Below are 20597 nucleotides of genomic sequence, written 5' to 3' on the forward strand. Positions count from 1 at the left end.
CATGTGATGTGATCAAAAGCTCATCCTATGATCAAAAACAATCTAGTTTGGTTTCAGACAGTTATCAGTTAAGAGAAATGGTGTTTCAGAGCAAATGGAGCTAGACACTAAAACAAACCATAACCAACTTGCAAATGTTTAGATGCTGTGATAGGTTGCAAAGTGCATGTTTTCACTCAATCATGTTCTTAGAGATTTAAATAGTGAGCCACAGGAGAATGAACTAGATTACACAGTATGAACAACATGGAGAAACCTATAATTTTGTGAGCCAGTTTGCATTTGAATCACATGGATCTGATTTTAAAAGATGCCTGTGAGGATTGAACTGTCATTCATTCATTGACAATCATTACTAACTGATGTGATGTAGCAGTAACTTGGCTGTGGTAGTGCATGCTTGCATCTTATCTTCCTTAAACTGAAGAACACTGTGGAATATGTGGCTAATCTGTCTTGGAGGGCACCAGAGCCATTGAGGAGTCTGTGCTTCTTTTCTGAGATTATCAGAGAGCATAATCTATGACTTCAGGAATATTTCTAACTCCACAAAAGTTATACTTCATAAAAGGAGCATGTTATATTCCTGCTGCATCCAGTTACCCCTACAGAACGTTAACTTCTTGCTTTGCTGACAGGCAGCTGGTTGTAATTCCTAGATACTGGCAAAACCTTTGCTATATTCTAATTTGCCACAGCATCCAGACCTAATCAAGTCAACACTCTCACTGTTAAATGCAGATATATCAGTACTACATGGGTGAAGACTCTAATAAATGCAGATATATCGGTACTACATGGGTGAAGACTGATAAATGCAGATATATCAGTACTACATGGGTGAAGACTGATAAATGCAGATATATCAGTACTACATGGGTGAAGACTGATAAATGCAGATATATCGGTACTACATGGGTGAAGACTGATAAATGCAGATATATCAGTACTACATGGGTGAAGACTGATAAATGCAGATATATCGGTACTACATGGGTGAAGACTGATAAATGCAGATATATCGGTACTACATGGGTGAGGACTCTGATAAATGCAGATATATCGGTACTACATGGGTGAAGACTGATAAATGCAGATATATCAGTACTACATGGGTGAGGACTCTAATAAATGCAGATATATCAGTACTACATGGGTGAGGACTCTGATAAATGCAGATATATCAGTACTACATGGGTGAAGACTGATAAATGCAGATATATCGGTACTACATGGGTGAAGACTCTAATAAATGCAGATATATCGGTACTACATGGGTGAAGACTCTAATAAATGCAGATATATCAGTACTACATGGGTGAAGACTGATAAATGCAGATATATCGGTACTACATGGGTGAGGACTCTGATAAATGCAGATATATCGGTACTACATGGGTGAAGACTCTAATAAATGCAGATATATCAGTACTACATGGGTGAAGACTGATAAATGCAGATATATCGGTACTACATGGGTGAGGACTCTGATAAATGCAGATATATCAGTACTACATGGGTGAGGACTCTGATAAATGCAGATATATCGGTACTACATGGGTGAGGACTCTGATAAATGCAGATATATCGGTACTACATGGGTGAAGACTCTAATAAATGCAGATATATCGGTACTACATGGGTGAAGACTAATAAATGCAGATATATCGGTACTACATGGGTGAAGACTCTGATAAATGCAGATATATCGGTACTACATGGGTGAGGACTCTGATAAATGCAGATATATCGGTACTACATGGGTGAAGACTCTGATAAATGCAGATATATCGGTACTACATGGGTGAGGACTCTGATAAATGCAGATATATCAGTACTACATGGGTGAGGACTCTGATAAATGCAGATATATCGGTACTACATGGGTGAAGACTCTGATAAATGCAGATATATCAGTACTACATGGGTGAGGACTCTGATGGCTACAGAGCACTTCTGGTGTGGCCTGCACCACTAGACATCTCTAATTTCCTTCCTTCAAAAAGAGGGAGTATTCAGAAAATCTAGTGGGGAAAACATATTTGTGGACATTGTAGCTGCACTGACAACAAACACTTCGTAGGATACAGAAAAATATGGTATGGAAATGACTGGAAAATCATAGGGCACTGTATGGTAGTTCCTTATGAAAGTTCTGGTAAATACATTTCCTTCACAACCCCACCTCATCTGGTTAAGTCCTCCCGTGTAATGTTCATATATGACAGGAAGAATTAATGGATCTCAGAGTAATGCTACATAGATGTTGAATTGTTTCAGTTCAGAGTTTCATTCCTGATAATCCATGTTGCTTCACTTTCTTGCTGGTAGCAGTCTGTCTAATTTTACAATTGTCAGTGTGTACTTCGCAGACAAGTTGAAAATCAAAACTCACAAGTAGTTTTTCAGTTCTTTTGCATAGTTAAGGTGTTTTTTCTCCCCCAAGTACAATTCACCTATTTTTATTAATTTGTGACTTCCAAAGGCAGGACTTTCCGTGGCTGAACAGGAACAGATGAGGAAAATGCTTAATCAGAAAGAATCCAATTACAACAGATTGAAAAGAGCAAAAATGGACAAATCCCTGTTTGTAAAAATTAAGACTCTGGGAGTCGGTGCATTTGGGGAGGTCTGCCTGGCTCAAAAAGTGGACACCAATGCTCTGTATGCAATGAAAACTCTAAGGAAAAAAGATGTGTTGAGTCGCAATCAAGTGGCTCATGTGAAAGCTGAAAGGGACATTCTGGCTGAAGCTGACAATGAATGGGTGGTGAAGCTTTACTACTCCTTCCAAGATAAAGACAGCTTATACTTTGTGATGGATTACATCCCTGGTGGAGATATGATGAGCCTCTTAATACGAATGGGAGTTTTTCCAGAGTCACTGGCAAGATTCTATATCGGAGAACTGACTTTAGCCATTGAGAGCGTCCACAAAATGGGATTTATTCACAGAGATATTAAACCTGATAACATCCTGATAGATCTTGACGGACACATTAAGCTCACTGACTTTGGTCTTTGTACTGGGTTCAGGTGGACACATGATTCCAAATACTATCAGAAAGGTAAGTCTTGCTAATAGTTTTCAAAGTTTTCACTGGAATATTTGTAATAGTGCTTTTTGTATGTTTCATTTCAGTTTGTAAAATTGGCAATATTGTGCCTCAATTGACAGCAGAGTATCAGCTTTTGCCCTGAAGCTTCATTTATATGCTCTGATTAAGTAACTTTGTCAGTTTGTAGAAGGGGAATTTTCCATCTTTACTGCTTGGAGAGAGGATCAGAAATATTATCCAGTTTGACTGATGTGGTTCAAATTCCTGTAAGCTGATGCTGATTGGGTTGTTATATTCTATGCGTTCTCAGTTATGCAGGAGCGAGGGAGATGTGCAGATACCTACAAATACATCCCTGAATGCACTTGCAATATTTAGTCATGTCTATGTATTGTGCTTGACAGTGCTCATTCCAAATTTCAGAGATGGAGTTTGGTAGATAAGTCAGATTTACCAGCAGGGATTTCTGGACATAAGGCATTTTCAAAGATATGCCATGAATGTTTTGTAAAGTCTGTAATGTTGTCTGTAGATTTAGAAAGATGAAGCATCATTAGTCATTCTGGAGTTTTTTTCAGGTAATACCATGTACTGCTGAGAACTCGATGAATCAGAAAGCAACATGAAAAGTGATCATACTGAGATCACATCAGTTCAGGTTGTTGACTTTAAGCCCTTTCCTTGTTTATTGGCTGTGGAAGATAAGCTGACAAAATGACCCCTACTCTTCACTTTTATACACTGTAGATGTTTGCTTCTCCTTTCAAAGCATTGGAAGCTGATTTTATGAATGCCCAAGCAAATATAAATAGTATATTTATATTCAGTGAGTGAGTCTGAAATTGATGTGGTTCTATGTATTTCTGGGCTCATACAATAGTAAGGGTATTGGAATTCAGAGGAGCAATGGATTTATCAGAAATAATTATTTCTATTTTGCTGTACTATGAAGCAGGCAACAGGAGAACTGTTGCTCTTGACAAGGAAATAAAAGATGTGTTCTTTTAAATAGAACTCAGCTATATCGGGAATATAAAAAAAAACTACTGTATAACCAGATGGTATTAGTTTAAAATGAGAGATAGAAGATTAAGGAGGACAATTGGAGAAGATTTTTACCCAGAAGGTGGTTGAAATCTGGACTGCATTGTCTGAGGGATGGTAATGAAAGATACTCTCTCGGCATTTAGTAAGTATTTAGATCAGCACTTGGACTGAGCGTTGGAAGCTCTGATGGGGGTAGAATGGTATTCATGGCTGGTACAGATGTGAGCTGAAGGGCCTCATTTTGAGCTGTATGATCTAAGTAGGGGATTATAGTTAGCCATGGAACCATTTTTTTTTTTGTGATTAAATATCTTGAAAAGTTTTTTTACCCTGATTGCTGTGAAACAGCTGCCGAAAGTGTGAAGAGATTTATATTGCTGAGGATGGCATCAACGTGGTGAAATTAATGAAATTCTATTGCATGTTGCTGCATGAATGAATTTTATCAAAAGTTCAGTTGCATTTAATTCAGATATTTTTTCCTTGATTCTCTATGCATATAATCTGGAGATATAGTAGGTCACGGAGAAGCAAAATCTGCATTTGCTGTGGCAAGGGCACACACATTTTGATACCATTTGCAGAAAAGAATTTACAGACTTAAAATGCAAAAGCAGGGCTTAAATGGAGGATTGAGCCCTGCTTTAGCTTTAAATGGGTTAGAGTCATACTGCACAGCAACAGTCACTTCAGCCCATATTTGTCAGGGCTGTCTAAAATAAATATTCAAGCTATTCCTGTTTTCCAGCACTTGGCTTATATCTCTCTAAGCTCTTGCCATCCACATCTTGTCCACATAACGTATCTAATGTACCTGCCTCAACCATCTAGCAGCTGGTTTCATATATTGGTTTCATCTGCTGTTTTAAAAGAAAGTTGCCTCTTAAATTCTTATTAAGTCTTTCACCTCTAACCTTAAACTATCTTCTTCAGTTTTTGATTCCCTGGAAAAACCAGCATTTATCCTATCTATGCCCCTCATGATTTTATCCCTCAGTATCCTACTCTCCAAGGAGTAAAGCTCCAGCCAGTCCACTGTCCCCCTATAGATCAGTCCCTCAAGTGCTGGCAACATCCTTGTAATAAACAAGAGATTCTGCAGATGCTGAAAATCCAAAGTAAAACACAAAATGTTGGAGGAACTCAGTAGGTCATGCAACATCTATGGAGGGGAATAAACAGTCAAGTTTCAGGCTGAGACCCTTTGTCAGGACTGAAAAGGAAGGCGGAGGAAGCCGGAATAAGTAGTAATCATTTTTGCACTTTTTCCAGTTTAATCACATTCTTCCTATAACAGTGCGACCAAAACTAAACACAGTACTCCAAATGTGGCCTCATCAACATCTAGCATGGAAACTTCCCAATTTCCTTATTGGCCACCCGACTAGTTCCTACTTACTGCATTCAGCCCACACCCCTCTAAATCCCACATCCATGTATAGTACCTATCCAAGAGCTTCACTGATACTACTGTACCTGCCTCAACCACTTCTGCTGGCACCACATTCCACATGATCACCACACTTTGTATGAGAAAGTTGTCCCTCAGTCTTTTCTCTCTCCCCCTAAATCCATGTCCTCTAGCTTTAGACTTCCCTACCTTGGGGAAAAGATTGTCATTGTTCATCTTATCTGTGCCTATTATAACTTTATACATTTCTGTAAGGTTACCTTTCATTCTCCAATGTTCCAAGGAATACAGACCTAGCCTGCCCAACCCATCTATATCACTCAGACTTGCTTGTCCTGGTAACGTCCTTGTAAATTTTTTCTGCACTCTTTCCAAGTTAACTGCATTTTTCCTATAGCAGGATGACCAAAACTGGACACAGTACTCCCAAGTGCGGCCTCACCATCAATTTTCACAGCTACAACATAATATTTCAATTCCTGACTGATGAAGGCCAGTGTGTTAAATTCCGTCATCGCCACCTGATCTACCTGTGATGAACTTTTAATTTGTTCTCCTAAATCCCTCTGTTCCATGGCACTCTTGAATGCCCTACTATTCATAAGTCCTACACTGGTGTGACTTTCTAAAAATTGCATCCCTTCACACTTATCTGTATTGAAATCCATTTGCCACTATTAGGTCCACTTTCCTAACTGATTACGATCCTTTTGTAAACTACAATAACCTTCTTCACTATCAGCAACACCTTTCTAATTTTGTGTCACCCACAAACTTACTGATTAAGCCAAGTGTATTTGCATCCAAACCATCTATATAAGTAACTAATAACAAGGGTCCCAACACCAATCCCTATGGCACATCACTAGTTACCAGCCTCCAGTTCGGGAAACAACCTACTCCTACTTCTGATTTATGCGTTCCTATGAGTAATAACACGTTGGCTTGGGTAAGATTGACTGGCTAATATGAAATACAGTTGTAAAAATTGCAGTCCAACAGGGTCTTGACTCACATAAATTAGAGAAAGTGTGGTTACTAAATTTGAGGCCATAAAGATGTAAATAAGTTGTGAAGAGGGTGGCAAAGATAAGTAAGTGGAGCACAATGCAAAGAAATGTGAACAGTAGGGTTGTGCATTAAATCTTGCTTCTGAAATTTGGTTCCAATTAAATCCTTATATTGTTCTTTTGAAATTTGATTCTAATGTTCTGTTATTTTCTGAACATGTTACTGCTGAAGATGAAGTTCTGGCCAAAAAACTAAAGTTAATAAAATATCAATAGGACAGCCACAGTGACGCTTCCAGCAGTCTAGGTTCAGTGCTGACCTCTGGGTCTATCTGTGTGGAGTTTGCATGCAAGGATTTCTTTCAGGTGCACCAGTTTCCTCCTGCACCCCAAAAGCTTGGGGATTGCAGATGAATGGCCCCTGAAAATTGCCCCAGTCTGTAAGTAAATGGTAGAATTTGGTGGGTGCTGGGATGAAGAGAAAATTGAGAGAATTGTTTGAAAGATGGGATGATTGTACTTCAGGAATAATTGGGTGCTTGATGTTCAGTGGATTTATGGGCCAAAGGCTTTGTTTCTATATTGTAGCAAACAGTGACTCAAAAAGCTAAATATTTTCTTTTTTCCTATAAAAATAGTTGTTTTGGTTTCATCTGTTTTATTTTCCGCTTTATAAAAGGGAGCCATGCCAGACAAGACAGCATGGAGCCAAGTGATCTTTGGGGAGACTTGTCTGATTGTAAGTGTGGTGATAGATTAAAAACCCTTGAACAGAGGGCTGCCCGACAGCACCAAAGATGCCTGGCCCACTCATTGGTCGGAACTCCAAACTACATTGCTCCTGAGGTTCTGGTACGAAAAGGTAAGTATCACAAGTCTTTTTTGATGTTGGTGTATTTTTGAAAGAAAAATATAGATCAAATTATTGGGGAGAATTCCTCAACTGTTCTGATTGACTGCATCCATTAGAATATTAGGTATCTGCTGTTTTGTTGTGTTCTGTGTAGTTCTGCCAAGCATTGTGGGCATGCTCTGTTGGCACTGGAATGCGTGGCAACGTTTGGGGCAACCCCCAACATATCCTTCGGTGTGTTGATTGTTAACGCAGACTATATGTTTTGTTATACATGTTATAAATCTGAATCTGAATGACCACAAACTTTACTAAAATAATGATTTCCCAGGCTTTGCCATTTCTGAGATAGAGCCGCAGCTATTCATTGATTGAAGATCTGGGAATGGGAACTCTCTCGGCCAGGAATTCTTTTGCTGAATATTCATCTGCAGCTCTGTGTAGTTTCGGAGGAAGTTTCAGAGCAGGCCTCTTTGGCAAGATGTGGTACTGCAGTAATTCTGCCAACTCTCAATATCCCACATCTCTTTGCCCTTCTATTTTAATGGGTACACTAGTGGAATTCATTTATAACTGAACGATTGCATTGCTTAAAAATTTCGACCTCAATATAATTTCAGCACACAAAATAAATGCTTTATTTTGAATTTGTAATATATTATCAACTTCTTATCACATGTATTTCAGCTGTCCTGAAGGAATAAATAGCTTCATCCTGCAGAACTACCTTTCTTTTGGAATGTGCATTTTTCCCCCAGAAGCTTATTGAATTTTTTTTCTAGAAAAGAAAGCTAATATATTTTAACTGTACTCATGCAGGAGTTTGGTGGGGTTAGATATAAAGATGCTTTCATGTGTGAAATTGGGGTACAACCCGCTTCATTGACCTTGTACATTCATTCTCTCAATTAAGAAGAAATCCAAAAAACTACAAATGCTGGAAATGTACTCTTAATTTTGCATTCACTCCCTCAATCACTAAAGTTCTACCGTTTCAACATGTACTGTGCAACCTACAAAACACACTGTCTTCACTTCTCTACATTACTCTTAGACCCTGCAGTTATCCATAAGGTCAACAGCTGCAGGTGCCTGAGAGCGTTGCCAACCTGGAGGTTCAGATTATATAGCACGCTGACTTTAAACTTATTGTCAAATTCTCACCATCACAGGATTTATATTTTGGAACCTCCTGCCCAGTGTCAGTAAGCAACCCTGTCACCTTATCAACACTCAGTTTTTGTACCATACATTGTAAGAACTTGCACCTTTTATATATTTCATAATATCCCAGTATTTATTCTATATTTGTATGAATTTTGTTTCAATATTCTTTACTTATCTTTTCTTTAATAGGAGTGCCTTGCTTATTCTCTGGTTCTCTAATCTCACTGGCAGTTCTTTCTAATAATCTTTTTACATACCTGCAAAATTCCTTCAGTAAACAGTTTCCATAACTGCATACAATACGATATGCAGATACAGCCTTGCGAACTGGTATATAATAACATGGAAATTATTTTTATATGTGCTGCACAATACTGTTTGTCCAGTGTGAGGTCAGTGGTTTTCATTCTTGGTCCTATGTGTCTCTGTTGCACAGCATTGATGATGACATCAATGCGTTTTGCTTTATCATGACCTAAAGAGACTCCGTCCAAGTGTAACGTTCAGCTTTGGAAATCAACTTCAAATAGATCCACTTCAAGTCAAATACTTACTTGTGAGACAGACACAATTACCTCTTCATCTGCTCTGAGGTTATAACCCCATTTTTCAAACCTAAATGTAATACCTGCATAGCACCAGTCTTATCATGTGTGACAAGTTGCCACACCCTTTGAGAAAATCAAATTACTCCAGGTGCTAGAAGGTCATTAGAAGATTCTAACTAAAGGAAGGAGACTGTGAATAGAAACCACATACTTCTGTAAATAAGGTTTGTTTATAAGGAAAAAAAAACAATATGTACAAAATATTTACATGAGCAAGAACAATTCAAAATTCCACCATTCTCTTTAGGTTCCAAATCTTAGAAACCAAACCAAAACAAATTCCTTTTTAATTAGAATCAGTGAGATTCCTTTATTACTCTGATCTCTCTAACTAATTAGATCTGGTGTTATTCCCTATCTAAAAGTTTACAGACTAAACATTCCTTTTTATTTATCCCTAGTTAGTTAGAAAACCAAATATAATTCATACTCTTAAGTATTATAGTTAACTTCAGTTTCAGTTCCAGGCAGTACAACTAAAAATTTAAATTCAAATTCAAAAATTATATATACAGTTTAACTCCTTTCACAATTCTCCAACATCACAACTTTTAGACAAAGTAAATCTCATTCAGTAACTTATCAAAGTCTTTGCAAAAATAATCAGTTTTTGGCAGAAAACCAAATTCAGATTCTTCGAATGAAAATAATTTATACATCCAGCCATATTAAATTCTCTGTGTCAATACACATTTTGTCCCTGCGCTGATTCTTCATCTTGGGTAGCTCAGCATCTTCTTTCTTGGTTCATTGGATTGAAATGGCTTATCATCCACAGCAAGTCAATTCACAAACTTGTACAAAAACTTGACTAAATCCCTTGGTATGATCTTACAGAACTAATTCCCAACTACACGGTAGGGATCTTGGACTATCATCTCTGCCAGTATTGCCTCGTTAATGCTGCTGTGTGTGATCACCGTAGCTTCAATAATCTTCTATCGCTATTGTCTCTCCTCCAGGGGTTTCACTCTGAGGCTTTCAAGTTAGTAGGGTAGAGATACTCACTGTTAATTTCACTCTTAACATTTCAAGTCTTCAGCTTCTAACTTTTGCTGTGTTTCTCTCCTTGTCTGTCCTGTCAGCCACGCCCCGTCTCACATAGTGCTTTTTTTTTCAAATTGGTAAACCCTCGTTTTCATCCCTCTGCAGATGGAGCTTTCTAACATTACATCTTTGTTTAATTAACCTGCGTTACACCAGCAACCTCAATAACACCACTCTCCCCCTACACACATTCTTTCTTTCCCCTCACATTCCTCCTCCACAAGCCTCAGCAGGTGAAAGGCAGTATAATCTACAGTGGCAGGTGACTAAGGAAAAAGCGTTTACTCTCTCATAATGCCCTTACCCGTCAAAGGATTGTTCCATGCCCCAATAAATTTCTAGATCAACATGATTAACCAGTTAACTGTTTAAGGGCTCCGTACAGCTTTGAACAAAATCTGATCAGTGTTACATGACATCTCTATACACGGACCAAGTGAGAAAGAGAATAAAATGATCTATGAAAAATGATGAGGAATTCTTGAGGCAGAACAAAATGTATGAAAAGCAAAAAACTGACCTGCTAAGTATTTCCAGCATTTTGTTTTTATTTCGGAATGAAAGTCATCTTTGTGTACAAAAATGAAAAACTTTTCTGAATGAATTTTGAAATATTTAGATATTCAAAAACTGTAGCAATGAAGATCTGACAATATATTTCCAAATTAGCATAATAAAGAATTAAATAATATTCTTCCTTAATCATATTTTCTTTCCTGATCTTGAGGTTATGAAACAAATCTATTTTTAATATTTTAGATTATTGATTTAACTTCTAGGGACATCCAAGATGATATAGGGCCTATATATTTTAATTTTTTATACAGAGAAATTAATTAGGCAAAGGTAAATTATAAGAAAATGAATGAATATAATTATTGCTATCCTAACGAGTTTTGCTTACATAGAATTTGCTGCCCAGAAACATTGTGTACAGTCCTACCATCCTATGTCAATTTGGGCATATTTGATCAAAAATATTTCAATCTCAGGAGACTTTTTAGGTTTTACTTGTATTTGAGAATCAACTTAAACAATGGTTTCTCTCTTTCAGGATATACACAACTCTGTGACTGGTGGAGTGTAGGAGTTATACTCTTTGAGATGTTAGTGGGACAGCCTCCTTTTCTTGCTCCAACACCTGCAGAAACTCAAATTAAGGTAATTATAAGTTTGTAAAGTTCTAAAGCAAATGACAATTGATACGGGGTTAATTGTTAATGTTAAGAGGGTGAGAGATTTTTGTTAACCAAAAGGTTTTAAAGAAATATGGAAAGCCAGGCACACAGAGCTAGGACAGAGAACAATTATGATTTATGGAACAAGTTCAGGGACTAAGTGGCATACTTCTGTTCCTAAGTCCATCACCTGAATTTTTGTTTCTGATTGCTCTCAATAAATGTATTTGCAAAACAAAGCTTAGAATTGGTATTTTGTCTTAAAAGTAAACAATTAATTAATATTTGAAGCCAAGCTAATCCTGTGCCTTTTTTAAACTTTCTTTTACAGGTAATAAATTGGGAGAGTACACTGTACATTCCACCACAAGTAAAACTTAGTCCTGAAGCAAGAGATCTCATCACAAAGCTTTGTTGTGGAGCCAGTGACAGACTTGGTGGAAACGGAGCAGATGAAATTAAGGCTCATCCTTTCTTTACCTCCATTGATTTTTCTAAAGACATCCGCAGACAGCCAGCACCCTATGTTCCAAAGATTAGCCATCCCATGGACACCTCAAACTTTGATCCAATAGAAGAGGAGAATTTGTGGAATGACAGCAGTGACAGCACCAAAACCTCTGACACATTAACTAGTCCAATTGGTGGTAACAAGCATCCTGAACATGCATTTTATGAGTTCACTTTCCGACGGTTCTTTGATGACCATGGTTATCCTTTCCGGTATCCAAAACCCTTAGAAAATAATGAACCCAAAGAAAGTCAGCCGGATTTGGGCCAGAGTGAATCTGTCAACCATGGTGAAAGCTATCAGCCGGTATATGTTTAGAAACAAAATGTAACATTTTCTATTAATTGTGATTTTTTTTGTTGTTGTTGTTGTCCCAGAATTCAAACAGGAATTTTACCTGACATCTGTGGCTTAAAACAGATAGCACTTACTTTGTCAGTGGCATATTATGCCCCTTAGGGATGATTGGCTCCTGCTGCTAAATATTTAAAAATATTATATTTAGTATTAACACTAATTTTATAGAAGAAAATAGAACTAGATAATAGGGAATAAACTCTAGATAGATTTAGAATATATAAACAGGATTTCCAAAATATACGGAAGGCTGAAAAGTTTTGAAAAATGGTTATGTGCAATAATATGTAAATCAATGTTTTATATATGTGTGTGTATATATATATATATATATATATATATATATATATATATATATACATATACACATACATACACATACATACATTCATTAATATTGCAATACCATAATAAACATTTTGTTAATTTTATAATCTATATTGAAAGCTCTAGAGCAAATTGGATAACACCAAAAAGAAACTTGCTGGAGAAACTTAGCGAACCAAGCAGCATCTATGCAGAGACAGTAATTGTGGAATGATAAAAGGATCTCAATCCAAAACCTTGACAATTCCTTTCCTTTCACTGATGCTTCTTAGCCTACTTCCAGAAGTTTGTGTTTTTTTTGCTGCAGCTTTTTATAGCAGTGTTTGGATAACACCAATGCTGCTTTCAATCTTTTATGATATATTCAAAGTATTTTTCAATATAAAAAGTGATAGTGAGTTGATAATTGCATAATGCTTTGAAATGCCTTGGAGTGCAACTCAAACATGAATATTAATTTCAACTTTTGGGTTAAACTAATTTTAGGAAATATGTGTAAAACACAGGCAGGTCCTGTGTGAATCAATTCATTTACAGTAATTAAAAAACAGCTCCTTGTATCTCAGTCTCTTTAAAACAGTTTATAATCAAGCCTTTTACATGTTCTCCATTTCTTATGTTTTTTTTCTATGTGACATCAGACCTTAAAAGATTAATATTACAGAGTGCCACTTAAGCTTTTTTTTTACAAAAAATGATATGGACACAGAATGTTTCTGTTTCAATTAATGTGAAATGACTATGGTCCAGAAATAAATATATTGTCTGAATGTAAAATTATTGACAAAGTACTATTTCTGTTGATTACTGTTTCATAAAGTTGCAAGCAGCAGAGATGTATAAATGATATAACTATTTATAAAGAGTAAGCTTTTCCATATATGTATGATTGTGTTCCCCAAAGCAATAACTATTTTAGTTGCACCTATTTCACTATTATATTGATAAACATCAAAATTAGCAACTTTTCTTGCATTGTAAGACCCTTCTATCAAAACCAATTTGAACATAATCAAGTTTTAATGGAATCTGTACAAGCTTTAGTAATGTAGTATAAATTAGACTTTAGTATGGGACTGGAATTTTGGTCCAGTCTTACACTTTCAATATTCGTCTCACCTGAAGTTGTTGATGTGTCTCAATACATGAAAATAAAATGCCAGAGTATGGCTGTACACTGGTTGGGTTCCGTTAGCTGGCTGGAACATAAATTTACATACAGTTCACCACAGTAATGCCAACAATTTAATAAATACTTTTTGGCCAATCAGTCAACTATCTGTACATAAAACTTTTAATGGAGGTTGAAAACATAACAGTATAATGCTATCAAACATCATCAAAATCTTTTCTATTAAGTTCTGCAGATAATAATTCACTAAGTTCACATATTGTCATTTTGTGTGGGACAAGTACAGAAAACTTTGTTTTTCTCAGCAGCTACCAGAATGATTATGAAAATATATATTTTGTTATTGTGTCTTACTGTGTAGGCCTCTACATACTAGGACAAATGTCAAAGTGGAAATGACGCAAAACTTAAAACCCGACCTAACCACAGCCAATTCTGAACTGGCCAAGTATTTATAGATCTTTTTTCCTCTCATCTGACCCAATCTGACTTGTGATCATCTCAAAGAAAAAAAAACATATTATCCTGACCTGGTTAAAGTACTGAACGGGAGTGGATCTGAAATAGAATATTTTAGCAATACACACATCCAAATCTGACAGAGCCAGGTCCTATTAGGTTCAGATTTGGTGACCAGACTCTACCCCAATAGTCTTATTACAGATGGATTTTTTTTAAGATCCTGGATTAAATGTCCTCTCATTTCTAAAGGTAAAAATCAAAGATAGCAACTACTCACAAGCCAATGTGAATAGCCTTGATTGAAGACAAAATAGCTAATGCAGCAGATAATGTAATGATAATGGAATAACATCTGGTAAGCATTTTGTGTTAATATTGCTCAGCAATTCATAAATGATTGCACAGAATTTAGTTGCATTTTTGTGTCTAAACTTCTAAAATATCATCTACATTTGGAAGTCATCTTGGCTATTCAGTCTGCTTGATTATATTCCATTTGGATATCCTTGACATTTTATCTCCTAAAGAATATTTTTCTTCCCCAGATTTTTGTATTCTTTTCTAGTAGGTAGCCATCGATCCTGGGGATCATGGGTTTGCGCCTCTTGTGGACTGTGTCCTGCCTGGGTGGGAAGATTTGAAGAACCAGCTGTTGCCCATGCAGCAGGTTCCCCCTCTCCATGTCACTGATGTAGTCCAAGGGAGGGGCAAACGCCGGTACAGCTTGACACCAGTGCTGTCGCAGAGGTTGCCAGAGTGAAGTTGTAAACAACATCAAATTGCCTTAGGGATCCGGGCTCCGGATTTCTTCCTTGGGGTTTACTCCCGAAGACTTTCCCATGGGTGGGTATGGCCACAAGGCAGCAAAGGTTTAAAATCAAGAATTTTCCTTCTCCTAGGTGGGCTGCTGTCCAAGGCTGACGAGTCCCACCTGCCTGAACTCTTTTCTACTACCTTTAGATAATATCAACAAATGTTTATGTATTATTCTGCAAGTGGTGTTGATGTTACATCTTATTACCCAAAGGGTGACTTTTTGTGGGAGCCTGAAAAACAAGTTTTACTTTTAGGAGGCTGATGTCACAGCTCATTTTTCTGGTATCCTAATGCATGAACAGGAGTAGATATATTTCTGACTGCCTGAGCAAACAAACACATGCAGTTGTGGTACTGCCTTGCTGCCATAGCTGAGATTATCTCTATCAGCATATACCAAGATTTAAACATACATCTTTTTAGGCTTGTGTAACACAATTAACAGTGCAATTTGTTTTCCTGTTTTGTGTTAAAGAGGGTAATACTGGTGATATTAGAAATTTGAAGGTAGAATTGAGTATTTTGTAAAGGGGAACTAAGGAAATGGCTGCAAATAAGAGTTCAAGATGTACAATAGGATTAACTTTGGTATGTATGTTGGATATATGGAGAAAAGGAACAAGAGATACAGACAAAGAGATTCATTATTCAGAAAACATCCTGTGTCAACTTAGAATGCAGTGAGGTTCAATGCTGATAGCTAATTCTGATTATATTTGTCCCTAATATGCCAAGTATTTATTGTCTAAAGTATATCCAATTATGATTTGGACAACTGGTTATAATTTAGCTTATTTGACTATATAATGTATCAAGTTCTATTTTTTTGGAAAAAAAAACTTGGAGTGTCTATGCAATATGGAGATAAAATCAGTAAATGTCATTGTAATTCTCATAGAACACAACCTTCTCTAAAATAAAAAGTATATGGTATTTATTAGACCATATTAAAATATTACCTCTTTTGTAAGTACTTGTTGACAGTTGTGTATAAAAGGAGATCTATTGTCCTTTTACAGTCTCTTGCTTATCCAGTGTTATTGATCTTATAATGTTAGTTGTAACATCCATATCCTGAGTTTTCCCTCAGGATTTCAAATATAACTATTTGTATAAAATGGGTGCATTTTGGATCGTCATTTTGGCAAAATTTCAAAAGTGTTTTTTAAAAGTGGGGGGGGGGGGAAGAATACTGTTTTCTGTGCCCTTGTCACAAGAGGCAATTTGTAATTTGGAGGGGAAATTATTTCACAGTACTTGTAGTCATTGCATTCAATCATTCATACATACATATGTGTCCAAAACAGAATTTCAAAAGCAATCCAAGCTAATCTCACTTTAAATGTCATTGTAAGTAATACTGTATTTAAGTGTTAATGCAAAAACATTTTAAATGCTGTTTTTTCCCACTATCACCTGATGTGTACAAGATCCCCATTGCTCTTTAGGTTAAAAAAAAAACTCCTTAGTTTCTCTCTAACCCTATAAATTACTTGGAATCATTACCTTTGGCTTTTGACCTTTCAACAATGGAGGCACATTTTGGTACATTATGTTAAATTTCCTTTTGAACATAGAAATTTACAGCACATTATTGGCCCTTCGGCCCACAATGTTGTGCCAATCATGTAACCTACTCTAGAGACTGCCTAGAATTTCCTTGTCACCTCATTCTTTATTTTTCTAAGCTCCATGTATCTGTCTAAGAGGCTCTTAAAAGACCCTATTGTATCCTCTTCCACCACTGCCGCTGGCAGTGCATTCCACACACTCACCACTCTGTGTGGAAAAACTTACCCCGATATCCCTTTGGTACTTACTTCCAAGCACCTTAAAACTATGCCCCTCGTGTTAGCCATTTCAGCCCTGGGGAAAAGCCTCTGGCTATCCACACAATTAATGCCCCTCATCATCTTATACACTTATATATGATCACCTTTCATCCTCCGTCGCTCCAAGGAGAAAAGGCCAAGTACACTCAACCTTTTCTCATAAAGTATGCCCTCCAATCCAGGAAACATCTTTGTAAAACTCCTCTGCACTCTCCACATCCTTCCTCCATTCCCACCACTCCTAAATGCATATCTTGAAGAATGAATTCTATTCACCATTTTCTCCCCTTTTTTCCTTATGATAAAACAATTTTATATCACCTTTAACTATTCAATCATGGCTCCCACATATTTATTTAACCTGCACACTTCACATCCTGAAATGATATGCCTAGATAACAGCACTGATGACTATTAGATTAATTAACACTCTAAATGCCTGTTTTATTACATTCAATGTTAACAATTTTATATTTTGTTAAAGCTCATTGAATGCAAAACATGACACCAGAGCTAAAATAACCCAAGTATGGTATCTCGTAGGCAATCTCAGTAAAGGTGCCATCAAGAACATTACATTTGACTTCAGCACGCCAAAGAGAAAATTAATTAGGAATACTCATTGCTATCCAGTGACACCTGCTGGAAACTTGAAATGTTTGTAAATGCCAATCCTCCAGATACAAAGTGCTGAGACTCGGGAGTAATTTTCTGATGAAGAATCATGCCAACCAGGCATGTATTGGCTAGAAAACCTGTGAACTAATCGTACTATAAAGTCCTTGTAGTTATTATTTCAAATACTATAAAAACAGTACCTGTCTAGTTTTTCTGTCCAGCTAAATGGCTAGAGATAATATGAATTTCTATGATGTTTGAGTTTTGGGTAATTATTTAAATCCAAGTGCAATAAGAGAGGAAAAAAATTGCCCTTTGTTTTCTAACAAAAAATAAATTTAATGTTGACCAAAGATTAGAATATTATAAATAAAATAACAATCTTTAAATATAACAAAGCTAGACACTGGATTTTTGTTGCTACCATTTGGACTGCAGGACATGAATGAACCTGTCCAAACAGGGAAAGGTCAACTATTGCGTCTTCTGGAGTTGGCTATCATCTTAATAATGTATAAACACGAGGAAATCTGCAGATGCTGAAAATTCAAACAGCAACACACACAAAATGCTGGTGGAACACAGCAGGCCAGGCAGCATCTATAGGGAGATCACTTTGTCAGGAAGGGTCTCGGCCTGAAACGTCGACAGTGCTTCTCCCTATAGATACTGCCTGGCCTGCTGTGTTCCACCAGCATTTTGTGTGTGTTGCTATCTTAATAATGTAATTTGTTTTCTTTGCTGTTGAGTCTAAAAATATTCTAATGCTAATAATCCATTATTTATTAAATTCAAACACCAGTGTGAGGATTTCCATACTGAATATTTAACACAATTTCAAAAATATGATGCAGGAGTTTGAGATCCATTTGCCAATCTACTCATTTACTGACACTAATCAGTGCAGAGTAAAGAGATGACATTTTTGCTGTCAAGATTTGAACTATTACTGAAAAATTTTTAAAAATTATAAATGTTTCAAAGTATGCCAAATCATACATGAATTCTTGAGTACTTATTCATCAGTATTTATCTAAATGTCAAATAGATTTCCTTGTGAATCCACTTTAAAGTTCTATCAACTGCCCTGTGGAATAGTTCTGATTTGTTGTAAGATTAGATGGTGATAAATATTTGGAATGGAGATTAGAGATTCTTTGCATGTTATATTAGAAAATTTTAGAGTATAATTTTATCCATAAATTGATCATTGACTAATTGTCAACTTCAGTGCACAATGCAGTTTAGGAAAATATTTCATGGCCTTCTGAGTATCTGACTAGCTTTCAAATGGAGTCCACTTGTGATATACATAAACTTAAAATGATGTCCCATTGGCAGCCAGGGGTGTCTGATGCTTGAAACAGTCACCCTCCTGAATTGAGACCCAATTCCTGTTACTTTCCAAGTTTGTAGAGAAAAAATTTTAATCTTCTTGCATAACTTGCTTTCAAATGTGTTTTTGCATGCTGCAACAAAGAAAGTTTGTTTTTTTTGCCATGTGGAGGGAAGGTATACTATTTAAATATGCTTTCCTCAGTGCCTCACATGAACTAGGCATCAACATAGTAGTGCTTTGTTAATCTGCATTTTTACATGCATACATTTTCTAATTCTAATTGTTTGTGTTGAGCTGGTATTGGGATAGAAAATACAATGAGGGATGTAGACTCTGGAGCCTGACAGATTTTTACCTAATTTAATTGTCTACTTTTCCCCACCCCTTATGTACTGAACCTATTGATGTTATTCAAATGGTAATTTAGACCCAATTGTCCTGGTGAGAACACAACACATTTGTTTTATTCTCCTGATATACATCTTTTCTCCTCATGGTTCACTGGGAATGAAGATGAAATACAAGAAATAACTCCATGCATTAACTATGCAGAGAAGCAGCATTAGAATGGTGAGTTCCTACAAAAGGGTCTTTGATCTGAAACATTGTGTTTATCTTTCCACTGCCTAACTTGTTGAGAGTTCCAACATTTCCTGCTTTTTATTTCAGTTTTCCAGCATCTGCAATACATCTTCATTGCTTGGCTCTGTTGCACCTTGGTAACACTGCAGAAAGCATTTAACTGAGACATGAAATTGCAGATGCTATAATCTGCAGCAACAAATAAACTGTTAGAAGAACTTAATGAGTCAGAGAAAATCTGTGGCAGCAAAGAGACAGTCAACATTTTGGGTCAAGACCCTGCTTCAGGACCGTGAGATTTAGGAGCAGAATCAGGCCATTTGGCCCATTGAGTCTGTTCTACCATTTAATCATGGCCAATCTATTTCTTTCTCAGATCATACCCTGACTAATCAAGAATCTATCAAATTCTGCCTTTAATATACCCAATGACCTGGCCTCCACAGCTGCCTGTGGCAATGAATTCTGCAGATTCACCACCCTTTGGCTAAAGAAGTTCCTACTCATTTCCATTCTAAATGGACACCTTTTCATTCAGTTTGTGCCCTCTGGCCCTTGATTCACTGCTAAAGTAATGAGATCCCCCTATTTTTTTTTAATTCCAGCTAATACAAGCCCAGAGTCATCAAATGCTCCTCATATGATCCTTTAATTCACAGAATCAGTTTTGTGAACTTACTTTGAATCCTACCCAATGTCAGATAAAGGGCCCAAAACCGCTCATAATACTCAAGTGAGGCCTCACCAGTGCCTTATAAAACCGCAGCATACATCCTTGCTTTCATATTCTAGTCCTCCTGAAGTGAATACTGACATTGCATTTGCCTTCCTCACTACTGATTCAAACAGCAAGTTAAATTTTGCGAAAGCTGCATGACGACTCAAGTCCCTTTGCACCTCAGATTGAAGAATGTGAAGGGAGAGATAGCCAGTATAAAGAGGTGAGGGGGGAGGGTGGGCCAGGGCTGGCAAGCAACAGATGGATCAAGTCTCTTGCTATCTCCAACCGTCCCCACTTGGTCCATCTGTGCATCAAACCCTATTCACCTGGTCGCAACTATCATGCCCTGAACCTACCTTGCATCTCTTTATTACTGGTTGTCACCTCGATGCAAGGTCTCGACAGAGAAACATCAACTATCTCTTTGCCTTCACAGAAACATTTGATTGAACTTAAAAGGTGTTTCTTTCTTAAATTCATCAATCTGGAAAAGTATGGTTGCAAATTGTTATTTTTACAG

General features: G+C 36.8%; 1 protein-coding gene across 2 annotated transcripts in view; it reads left to right on the top strand.

The window, feature by feature from the left end:
* Positions 1 to 15995, top strand: part of lats2 (large tumor suppressor kinase 2) — a 58994-nt gene extending 42999 nt beyond the window's left edge. For both annotated transcript variants that reach the window (XM_059964212.1, XM_059964213.1), the window contains exons 6-9: positions 2486 to 3068; positions 7207 to 7389; positions 11257 to 11363; positions 11712 to 15995. In XM_059964212.1, the coding sequence (XP_059820195.1) occupies positions 2486 to 3068; positions 7207 to 7389; positions 11257 to 11363; positions 11712 to 12209 (1371 nt within the window). In that variant the 3' untranslated portion in view covers positions 12210 to 15995. The remainder of the gene's footprint in view (positions 1 to 2485; positions 3069 to 7206; positions 7390 to 11256; positions 11364 to 11711) is intronic.
* Positions 15996 to 20597: the final 4602 nt, after the last annotated feature.

This window comes from Hypanus sabinus, chromosome 3, assembly GCF_030144855.1.
Source record: "Hypanus sabinus isolate sHypSab1 chromosome 3, sHypSab1.hap1, whole genome shotgun sequence".
NCBI lineage: Eukaryota > Metazoa > Chordata > Chondrichthyes > Myliobatiformes > Dasyatidae > Hypanus > Hypanus sabinus.